The following is a 12019-nucleotide window of genomic DNA, read 5'->3' on the forward strand; positions in this document are numbered from 1 at the left end:
ACATTCCCACACCCCAGACCTATTGCCATCAAGACTATGATGCTCCTTAGCTAGAGACACACAGATCAAAACACACAGCAAAAAAAACACTAGGCAAATATTGCCCATGTAAAAGCCTATAATATTAAAATACTTTTTTGGGTACAACGTGAGTATTACCGCTTTTTAACTAGGGCTCAAATGTGGGTTAAATAGGAAGGTGTAAAAGAAGGAATGGAACACTAAGTGAGACAAATGTCCAAAAGCCCGAGTGCTACCTTCTCCTTACAGGAAGCACAATAAAAACACCAAAACACCTTTCAAAGTAATTTCATTAGAAGACAACAACCATTAAATAGGGGGAAAAAATACCTTCCAATGAGAGAGCCAAAATAGAACAATTTGTAAAGAAAACTCCTTTTGTGCCTAGAGATACTGCAAGAAAACCTCCTGTCCATCCTTTCCTCCAGTTTGCTCTCAGTCACTTGCAATAACCTCCACACAGACCCTCAGGGGTGCTCAGGGTGTCTTTTTCTTCCTGTCTGCCTTGCTGTTTATCTGCCCCACAACCCTCTTTGTAGAGTCCTAACCCTTGCTGCTTCCCATTGCTCCCCTCTGCCTTGTGCTCAGCTCCTTCAGATTTACGCATCCCCATGGATACAAGTTCCCAGCTGCAGGGAGGAAGAGTTTGTATCTGTGCTGCAAAATGTATTTATGAAAAACCATTATGTTCCATCACAGAAAACCTTAATTACACTGAAAACATGTGGCTTTCATCCTCAGCTCTCTGTTCATATACAAACGAGTCGTGTCTGGATCATTGAAAGCCCTGTGTAACACAGACATTATTTGTGAGGACTTAGCCCAGGACTTGTCAGCACCATGCGTGGAGGGCAAGCACAGAGCTCCATTAATGCACATGCTGCCTTTTACATACCATCATCAGCACTGTATTTCTGAGAACACAATAGCTAGAGTTCAGTTATCAATATTCTCAAAAAATAAGAACAAATATATTAAAAAGATATTCAACAGTAAGGATTTCAGAACTTACTTTTGGAAGGGACACGCAGATTGGATCGTACCACTTGTAATGAGTCTGCTTGAACTCGAAGTTCATAACTTTTTACACTTTCATAATCCAGAGACTTTTTAACTGATATCACGCCCGTTCTGTTATTAATAGCAAACACATCTGAAATCCAGCAAAAAAAAAAAAAACAGAAAAGCAACCTTTTAAGACCTATAAACATTTTTTTAGGCAAGACATTTCTATGTCATGATGTCACTATTCTCTGACACCATCCTCAGAAATTTATCCTCATCCTTCCTGCCTCAGGATTCTAAAATCTCATGTAAGCCTTCTTGGAAGCCGTCTTCAAATGAGCACAGCAGCTGAATCTGAAGCTGGTAATGGAATCACCAACTTGAGGAAATGCTGGCAAGAGCAGACAACTAATGTCTGACTGCCACAAAAATAAGGATGGGAGGGGAGTTTTCCCACATCTCTCCAAACAACTTACAGTGTAATTTAGCTTAGGGATTTTGAGGTGGACCATGGAAAGTAACTGAGAAGGATGCAAACAGTAGGAAAGATGGTGGTTTTTTTTTTTTTGTTTGTTTTTTTTTAAGTATCCTGCTCTAATCTAACATTTGAGGATACCGTATGGTAGAAGTCTTTTATGTCTTCAAAAAGATTTCTTGGTAAAACCAAATCCATTCCTATTTTCATTTTGATATGCCACAGATTCGTATCACATTGCACTGATGTAAATTTTCACATCAGTGAAAATGTGTTTTTTAACTGTCATTGTATTCTGTATTCTGCTGACAAATTGGAGGAAGAGAAGTGAATTTGGCTAGGTTGTGAGAATGGCCAGCAACAAGAATGAGACAAGTTTCACAGTACAAGTCATAAGCCAAGTCAGGGCCTCCTTCAAAACGTAGTTCTGCTTTCTTCCGCAAGTTTAACAATTCCTCACTTCAAACCATCAGTTCAAAGAAAAGGCTGCACATATGCTTTTCTCTATTTAGGTGCTATAGACAGCACGCTAGAGTTAGGGCATATATATTTCCCCATGGAGAAGATGCATGTCAGAGAAGGATACAACTTTACAGTATTAATAAAGAGATGTATGGTGTAAGTGCAAGCTTTATCTAAAGCAAATTTGCTACCTTTTAAAGAGCAAAGTCTTCTCCTGCACATGTATTTGTATATAGCTGATCTTGAGAGGTTTGACAACAGTAACAGGAACAGTCCCTTCTGCTTGTACAGTCAAGGTGGGATTACACTTCAGCAGCTTTATTTCTAATCACTGTTTCTTGAAAGCGTCAGATGCATGCACTGTGCTCAGTATGCTCACTAAGACCAAAGTATTAATACTTACCTTCTTCATTTCCTGAAACAATTGAATATACAATAGTCTGGTTCAAGGCAGCTGCCATTACAACAGCAACCACGGTTCCTTTTGGTGCGCTTTCACTCACTGGTGGGGGTCTGCAGAAAGGAACAGAAGTATTTGGGTTATCTCCCCGTTGCCTGACCATCAGAGTACTGATAAACCTAAAAATTCAGGTTAGCAGTCACATCCATCCAGCACACTGCCAAGGCAGGATGATCTTTTATTAAGGAAAAACATATCAAATTGCAAATGGAAAAAAAAAAAAAAAAAAGTGTAACTGACAAGAGGTGACCGTATATAGATAAAACAGTCCTTTGATAATGAGAAATTGAAATCCTGGAAATAACAAGTAGGAACTAAAGAGAAACAGAAGAACCATCAGGCACTGATAAACTGCAACCAACATTTGTACCATAACAAGTCTGTTTTAACACTCACCTGTACCTAAGATGTAAAAAAACCTGTAAGCTAACCAAAATGCATGCAGGAAAATTTCTGGATAACCCTCTTTAGAATTTAAACAAATTGAAAAGCCACCTCCAAAGGATCTTCCATTCTTCAGAAAGATCTGGAAATTGTTCTGCTAACCCATTTTTGTCATAAAAGACAAGATACTTTTCAGGAAATTAACTGCCATCCAAGAATAAATATACATCTTTTAATCACTTAGAAAACTGTTTCTGATTCAATGAGCACTGATGTGTGGGGAAAAAAAAAGAAAAAAGGATTACACCACTAATGTGTATCTTGTCCTCTTCATACCCTCCAAACACTGAAAAATGAGTGACTCACGTTGTATAAAAATAATGAGTTTCCTCCTGAAAACCAACAGTTACTTACCTCTCTCTCTCCTGTTGTTTAAATGCTATTTCCTTGGAAAATGCAGTAAAACCTTGAGATGCTCTCTCAAGGAGACCACAACTACTTCCAAATGAAAATGGAGGTCGTGCTAATGAATTTCAAAACAGTAGGAGTATTTCAGTTTTGTACTCATCTCCAAAATTTTGGACAGAATCTATGCCTTCCCTCGATTCAGGGAATATTTTATGCAACCCCTCTTTCATCCTCCTCCAGTAGTCTTGAAACCCTTCACCACACCCCACACTTTCCCATTCCACAGGCAGAAAGTTGGATTCCCAGTTTGCAATCCTAATTATTGAAACCAGATCTGCATTTCTCCTTCACACACTGAGAGCCCAAACAGTCTGCCTTTGATTACAGACTTTTTCATTGGGATGAATCACCACAAACCCAGTACAGGCCCTGTTTCTAACACAACTGGTCCTTACACCACCCATAAAACGTCAAAGGCAAACCATACCCATGACCCACAGGGCTCTTACTTCCCTTGTTGCGACTTCTTCCATTGCTTTATCTGCTTTTTATTTTTATTATTATTTTTTTTTTGATCCTTGTAGAATGGCCGGTCCTTCTAAACTGAACCATGGTGGGTGAGTTATCAACTCTTCTGAGGAGCCCTAAGCCTCCCAGTACACAAATAAAGGGGGAAAATACTTTTCCAAGCTGAACAACACTGTACTGAAACATGAGCCTTGATTCTTTCGCACAGTAACACCATGGTAAGCTCACTTGTACCCAAATACACATGCACAGCAGTACATACACATGGCACATCACCCTGGCTCTGATTCTTCTGCCTCAAACATGCTATCAGCAGTAGATTATTAAATTATTAAATTCATGATTGCTATTTAATTGATTAAGCTACAAAACTAGTGTTACACAACGTTTATTAACATGCACTTTACAAATGCAAACGTTAATCTTCAAGACAGAAAAAAGGCTGTCAAATCTGAAAACATTTCAAGCTGTAGCTCTTTTGATGAGGTCAGAAATGCAGGCCAGTGAGAAAAAAAGATCCATTTTATGTTGCATTACATATTCCTTTGTTTTCTTTCTCTTTTAAGGCACATGATTTGAACAAAAACCTTATTGACTCTATATTCAAAACCTACATTTCATCTGAAGCACACTTTCAGCCTATTCTTTTAATGCAAATGGCCTTGTAACCTCCCCTCTGACACAGCTGAATTCAATGAATTGACAAATCAATATCAATTAGAAAGAGGCTTTTGTGTTTGCTATGAAAGGCCATAGAGGGAGCGGACAGAAAACCACCGCAGTAATGGCATTGATTTAATTTCCCTGATTTAACTAAGGTGACCAAGTTCAAAGGGAGCAATGCATCAGTGGAATTAAAACATACAGCTGGTCTCTTAACATTTTGCCGAAATGTAGAGAAGCAAAGTAGTAAAAGACAAAGGTATGCAACTGACAATATACCGTTCTTTATCCTGTACTGCAAGCTCTAATAAGCTTTCTTTGGGAATAAGCTCATTATTTTCCAATTTTTGAATGACTAAGATCTACAACAGTGATTTGTGTGTGTGTGAGTAGTAGACATATCATTAAAAGCTATTTTAGGCAACAGGCAAGGACATTTTGAGGCAATAATTTTGCATTACTGAACGTCAAAGGCTGGTTAGAGAAGACCTGACAGCAGCAAGGCGGTTCAATCCCGTCCAGGCCACCCAGACGAGGTTTAGAAACCAGTGTATGTGAACAGGGATGATGCTGCTGGGGCGAGAGCGCACGATGAGGATTCAGAGCCTCTGAAGGTATTTGTGTCTGATAATGCCTGCAACACCTCGTTGAGCCTCTGAGCTCGGCTGCGAGCACAGTCATTACCCTGCCAGCCATGGGCTCTGACCCCACGCAACCACAGGTCTCTGTCACTGTCACTTCCATGAGACTGGCTCCTCCATGGGACTGGAACACCACTGCCCTCCAGTCTGATTCTGGTCCATTTGAAACATTTTAAATGAAACAACCACTTTCTGAGCTTGCAGCAAAACACATTCTCAAATCCATGGTTTCTAATACCCTCTCCTCCCCCCCTTACTTATTCGCACAGGCAGCCACGCACATGCAATCACTCCATGTCAGAAGGCCCTGTGCATTAACATGACTTAAACACAAGAAATCTTTGGGTGAAATGAGATAAAGAGCAATTACTGCACTCTTAGGTACCTCAGCTCCAACTCAGTCCACCCGCGGTCTTAATCTTTCATCCTGAACATGACTGGTCTTAATCTTTGATCCTTTGCACAACTGTCTTTTAACACTGGCAAAATAAATTTATTTCTGTACCAATGGTTCATTTACTCACAGGATTTTTCTGTAGCCGTCGCAGCAATGTCAGCAATGTGCAATTTGGCCAATATTCACTGTAATGCTGAAATAATAAATGCTGCTGTCTTGTTAGCATCCCGGATGGGGTGGTCCCCAGGAGCGACCCCAGCACTGGGGTGCAATAGAAACCCCCTAGGATCCCCAGCCTCATTGCGGAGCCACCCCACCTGCCCAAGCCCTTCCTAACAAGCTGTGGTAGGAGAAGAGGGCCCCAAAGCAGCAAAGTATAAAAAAGAATTGCCTCAACTGCTTTGTGCCACACTGAGATAAGGCCTGTATCCATCAGCCTCGGATTTGGGAAAAATAACATGCTTTCAAATGGATCTAAAACTGACGTTCAGTAATACGCCTTCTGTCCTACTCTTTGGATTTAGCTCCCCCAAAGAAGTTTAAGAATTGCCTGTATTTCTCTCGTTGAGACCTCTACTGTATTGCTTGCTGCCTTCATGCCATAAACTGTTTGCCCCTCAAAAAAAAAAAAAAAAGACAAACAAACAACAACAACAACAACAAAAAGACAAAAGTGTTCATAACCTAGAAGAAAACCAGGATTAAAACAAATCCATTATTTAAACAGAAAAAAAAAAAAAAAAAAAAAAAAACAAGTTATAAAAATGTAGTTATCTTTTAATTTGCTATATCTCAATTATTCTAATCTTGCATCAGAGGGGGAAATGAAGACAGAATACATATTAAAAACACACTGGTAAGGTATAATTATTTTTAAACCCCAAAGCATAATTTTAACTTTTCCTCCTTTTCTCTTTTTCTTCCTTTGCTAAACAAGTCAAACTCTCATTCATTTTTCAATTTGTCTGCTACCCAATATGCTTTAAATTCACCATGAAATTTTTCTATCTCCAAAAGCATGAACATCAGATTTAATCAAAAATTAAATTTAAAACCAGCAAACCCAATAATAAATTGGAAAATTGGTTTAGCACTGAAGTTTAATAGCATGATGTGTACTTACGCTGTATTGGACACTTCAGTCAACTGTTTGGTGGATTTTATTTTAGTTCATGGAGGCCCACCAGCACGGGCCAGGAGATAAGCATTTTTATTTTATTATGTTTTTAATTACTTTACTAAAATTCTCATACTGACTTAATTAAAAATGTCATTTGGACCCCTCCTAGTAACATCATCTCCCTACCTTCTCTAACATGACAGCTTCTTGAGATGTTTTGGCCTTAGCTACTTTTAACTCTCAGTGGCATTTTACCTGAAGCTTTCAAACTGAAACCTTTCTAAGCATTGTACCCACTCCTGCACAGATTCTTTATCTTACTCCTCATGGGAAGTGATTATTTTTTTTGTCTGATTATTTGCATTAAAGAGAAGATATGTAATCCATTTATATATATATATATATAGATATATATATATTTATTTTTTTTTCTGGAAAAAGGTCAAGTGCAGACAGAGCAATAGAAATTTTAAAATGAGGCAAGCTAACAGTGAAGTTACATGGAGACTAAAATAGCTCATAACAGATCTACAACAGAAGCATTTAAATAGGCCTGACCGCAGTTGAGTTTTTAAAAACATGGAAAAAGAAACAAGTACGAGTTTAACTGGTACACTGAAGCAATAATTAAAGAAACAAATGGCAGAAGTATCGTGATGGCAGCTCTTCTAATGGTTTCACCTACATTTAGGCTACTTTGTTTCCTGCCCTGGTTCAAAAAAGCAAAACATCTAACCATGTTTTAGATCAGTAATCGAATTCGCAGTTTCCAGTTTGCATAACTTTAACAATCTGTACAGTTTGACAGAGTCTGTAATTCTTTTTCTCTGGAAAAGATTACTTTGTTCTTCACTTGATGCATTTTCCAAGCAGTGTATCTCCAAAGTGTGCTGAGAAGGATCATGGATTCCTTACTGTACTTAACATCCTCACTTTCTGTCTCAATTCTCAAATCGGTTCAAGACATTCTGACCTTTCCATGGTATTTATCTCTGAAACAGATGACAAGGGAGTTTGGACATTGTTACAGTGAGCCCCTGTCACAACGTATTATCTTTTAAACCAAGTGTCAGATTTTATTCCCATGAACTCTCAGTCATCAGGCATTATGCGTGTGTGTGATCCCACTGAACTTCATAAATGAAAGCTGAGGTCACAAAGACATAAATATTCCTGTCAGGATTACTACGAAAGCAAAAAATGGAAAAAAATCCCTGTCAAGCAGAATGTAGGGCTCTCTCACATATGCAGATCTGCCAGACGGACAGGTATGGACAGGATTTTGTGTTCTGATAATATACTGCGAAGAGCTGGTAGGGGCTAATACCGCATTTCTGTCTGCATTTCTATTCTGCATTCCCATTCCTGGAGTGATTTACTTCCACATTTCATCTGACTGAATGTGGATTTGAAAACAGTCGTTCAGACCTGACCCTCACCTACAGCAGACACAGCAAGGCAGCTTCCCTGCACGAGCTGCACCCCGTGCTGCTTCTGGTGCAACCTGGGCGGCATGCAGCTACATTCCCCACATTGTATTATATGGAAAAACACCAAGTGAGAGTTTCCTTCTCGTTTGGCATAAAGTAGTAGGTTTTAGTAATTGTGATGTAGCACGTGCTGTGATGTGATGTGATGAGCTTAACTCAGCAAAACAGGACAAATGGGCAATCCTTCTACTGCACTCTAATCATCAAACTCCCTGGTTTATCAGTGCAACCACACTTCAGTATCTGCTGTAGAAACCGTTTAATTTCCTATTTTTTCATAGCCACATGGTGAAGAGGGCCTTTGTATTTTTTTATTTTTTTTTTTTATGACAGAACAAATAACTGCTTTGAAAACACTCCCATGTAACACTGATTCCAAAGCTGCCACTGACACATGAGGCAAATTAAAAATGCATGTGGGAGCCCACGTATCATCCCTCTTGCTGCAGGTTCCCCCCCACCTCAGAGAACTTTAGACCTGTAGAATAAACCTGTAGAACTTTATTCTTCGTCATGTCTTCCCTTTATAGAATGCAAATTCTATAGTGGGAAATGTGGGATGAGAAGCTGTAAGACTTGGCCATCCTGGGAAAAGGGTCACCCAAGTGGCTGCTCTAAATCCACCAGCATTACGCAAAAAGCACCTGAGAGACACAGTTAACATCCTTCACACTCCTGCTACAAGAAGAGGGAAATGACCCTCCTGTGGTGGAGCTGAGCACTACTTAACACGACATTGAACTTAATGAGGAGAGAAAAAGGAAAATTTCAACAAACAGAGGCTTAAAAAAATACAGCTCATGAGCAACCTGATGAAAAAATGACCAGATTTAAGGCAGAAGCTTACATCCTACCACTCTGACTGACTGTTTTATTATGGAAGCACCTTGATTCCCCCAATAAAGCCATTTTCCTTGAAGGAAACAAGTTATGCCCTCTCAAGTACTCGGTTCTCAAAGCAACACGTCAAAAGACAAATGAGGAAATCACTAGGACCACAGCTTTGGAAACCTCACTGGTGTTCACAGGTTGGAGATTTCTTCCCAGTTGGGTTGAACAAATGACTTCCTCTGCTGCTGTCCTGATTCCTGAAGAGAATTTATAGAGAGAAGTTCTAAGAGATGTATAGATTAATTTGTTCCTCTCCCAGGAATAACTCATTTTTCTAAATACCCATATTTCTTTCTTTAATCTGAAAGAAGTTATGCCATATTTGTAGAATACTCGGAACAAGAAAAGCAAAGCTGCCTCAGACATTGACATCAATGGAGAAGTTGTTCAGTGCCAAATGGCACTTTCTGGAAAGAGGTACAGAATTAGATCTCAAACACTAAACACTACCCATAGCCTCAATGCCTCTGTGCAGGATTCTCCGTACCCTAGTTCATTGTAACTGTCTAAAGAGCAGGAGACCAGAGAACTGGGAGAAGCCTCTTGGAGTAACACTTCCAAGTGACTCCTGGTAGGAACCTGAAATTTTGTTTAGTGAAAACCTACAATACATGGCTATTTGCTTGGATGGTACTTGCCAATGATGTAGGTGGATTTAATGAAGTGGAAACAATATCCTATCTTTTGCTGAGAAAGAGAGGTCCACATGTCACATAACCTCTCTTTTACACAAAATACATTTTCCCAGTAGAGTGTTACACCTAGTACAGAAGTACGATGCCACACTACATTTATATCTAGTAACACCCTCAATTTTTCAATTTCACAGATTTCCTCACAAATTGGAACCAAACTTCGGATTACTGTATAAGTGGGTGCATATTTTCAAACAGGACGGGGACTGATAACACCGCACTAACAGAAACTGAAGGTTTCCAGTATCTTCCTTTTTCTGCTATTGAAATGGCTGAACACCTGTTTAATGTGCCCAAATGCAGTAATTAGGAACCAATGACACTACTTTTGGTTAAAATTTCATTTCCTGCTACAGCAGCACATCACTATTAGCAATGACCTTGTAGTCGCAAAGAGGATGTGGTATTTATTAATTAACAAAACAAAAAAATACCAAGTCCCTTTGAACCTTTTTTTTTTTTTTTCCTTTTAAATGAGAATGTACTCATAAGAGGACAGGCTTGCAAAAAAAATATTTGTGTTCATCTAAGGTTCACTTCACATCTGGTCTTCACTGTTCCATGGTGCTACTAATTATGATCTGTTAATTAAGGAATCAAAGTACTGCCATTACCTGTTTGGAAGAAATGGAAACTTCTGGATCAATTACCTGTTTTAGGGTTCAGTCAAGAGGTGATCTGCGATGGAACTGTCAGGACAAGAGAAATAGCTTGGAAAAGGAGAGCTCAAAACAGCTCAATTCATTTTCCCAGGTACGTGATTTATTACCCAAGACGTGGCTGTTTCACCAGCACTAAGCAGAACGATATCAAAGTCAGCATTAAAAACTGTAAGAGACTGCAAATGGCCACAGCCATTTCGGGCAGCGCTGCAGAAAGCCTCGTGTGCTGGCGTCCCCTCCTTCATCCCCTCGCCATGCCTGACTCCCCCAGGCCCTGGCTCACTCTGGCTGCGAGAGGCAGAGCGAGTGGCAGGTCAGGCCATGTCCCCACACTGCTGCCCAGCATCCCACGTGCAGACTCCGGCGGCTGTGCCTCCCTCTGCTCTCAGCGCTCTGGAGAAGCAGCTGAATCCGACTGCCAGCTGCCTGCGGGGAGGCGCAGCGACAAGAGCATCAGCAGCACGGTGTCCTTGCTCAGCAGCAAGAGGTCAAGTGGGCTCAGAGGTGATCTATCCGCACAGAAATAAATGTCTGCATGTTGTACGCCTTCGATGCTTTTTCATTTTTGCCTCTCCATCCTTTGTGTTTTTGCTGAACTAGAAAACAAGGCTTGGTTTTCAAAACACTTTACAGGCAGTGCTGCCATCAGCTTTCTCCAAGTCCTAATAACCAAGACAAGGGCAGACAAGGATCTGAGTACAGGAGGATCCACGTTCCTAATGCCGTTAAACCCTGCAGCTTCAGCATAAGCACCCCAGCCAGAAGCACAGCCTGCAGCACCAATTGAGGTACCACGAAGACAGGCTGGCACTTATGGATGCAGACGAGGGAGCTGTGGGAGTTGTGGTGCAGTGGTGCCTGCAGAGGACAGCCATGTGCAGCAAGCAGTAGGACAAAATTTTATTTTTGGATTCTCCAGGATCTTGACTTCTCTTTGCTGTTGTTTTATATGCGTTGCACTACAACACCTGGAAGTCTCCAGTACAATTTACAATCCAAAGAAAAAAGGTGGATGGAAAAAAGGGGGGTTAGTTAATTTGCTCCAAATTATGGAATAATGCAGTAGAAAAGCCAGTGGATAAAAGGCAAGCCTATTACTCGGCTGCTGCCTCCTGTGGAAGTCACTTTAAGACATGGAAAACAATCAATCAAACCCTTCCTTAGGATGAACAGGGCTCAAGTCAGAAACCCTAATGTGCTGCTGCAGGGCTGCCAGAGCAACTGCTCAAGGCACGGTTGCACTTCCATCTCCCTATCTGCCTAATGCTGCTATGCCTTTGTGATCATGCCATCTGGTCCCCTCTTCTCTTATGTCTCTGCATTTATTTCTGACTTGTAATACATCCTGCAACTGCACAGGCAGCTTTATTCTGTAAAACTGCTCGACTGTAACCTTTTTCTAAATACACAGAAATGAAGTTTTTAAAAGAGCTAGGAAAAATGCGTTGGAATCATCCAGATTATGGCAATTACGCAAGCAAAGATCAATACTAATCCACTGCAAAACCACTAGTTTTCAATCCCTTCAAAATTCTAGTATCCACATCCAAAAGTTAATCATTTTGCAGACAAGCACCATTACTCTGAGCTGACGTTTACCCTAAAGATATAGTAAGTCAACTAAAAAATAAGGCTTTTTGAAACCTGCCAGTTTCAGCTTGCATCACTGTCTAGAAACCAAAGAGAAATGCAGTTTGCAGGCTGACAATCCCTGAAA

General features: G+C 40.3%; 1 protein-coding gene across 17 annotated transcripts in view; it reads right to left on the reverse strand.

Moving 5' to 3' along the window:
* PCDH15 (protocadherin related 15) overlaps positions 1 to 12019 on the reverse strand; it is an 805380-nt gene that overhangs the window by 76644 nt on the left and 716717 nt on the right. For all 17 annotated transcript variants that reach the window (XM_072040299.1, XM_072040297.1, XM_072040296.1 and 14 more), the window contains 2 exons: positions 2367 to 2476; positions 1034 to 1174 (listed from right to left, as the gene is read on the reverse strand). In XM_072040299.1, the coding sequence (XP_071896400.1) occupies positions 1034 to 1174; positions 2367 to 2476 (251 nt within the window). The remainder of the gene's footprint in view (positions 1 to 1033; positions 1175 to 2366; positions 2477 to 12019) is intronic.

The sequence above is a fragment of the Anas platyrhynchos genome, chromosome 6, assembly GCF_047663525.1.
Source record: "Anas platyrhynchos isolate ZD024472 breed Pekin duck chromosome 6, IASCAAS_PekinDuck_T2T, whole genome shotgun sequence".
In the NCBI taxonomy this organism is placed as follows: domain Eukaryota; kingdom Metazoa; phylum Chordata; class Aves; order Anseriformes; family Anatidae; genus Anas; species Anas platyrhynchos.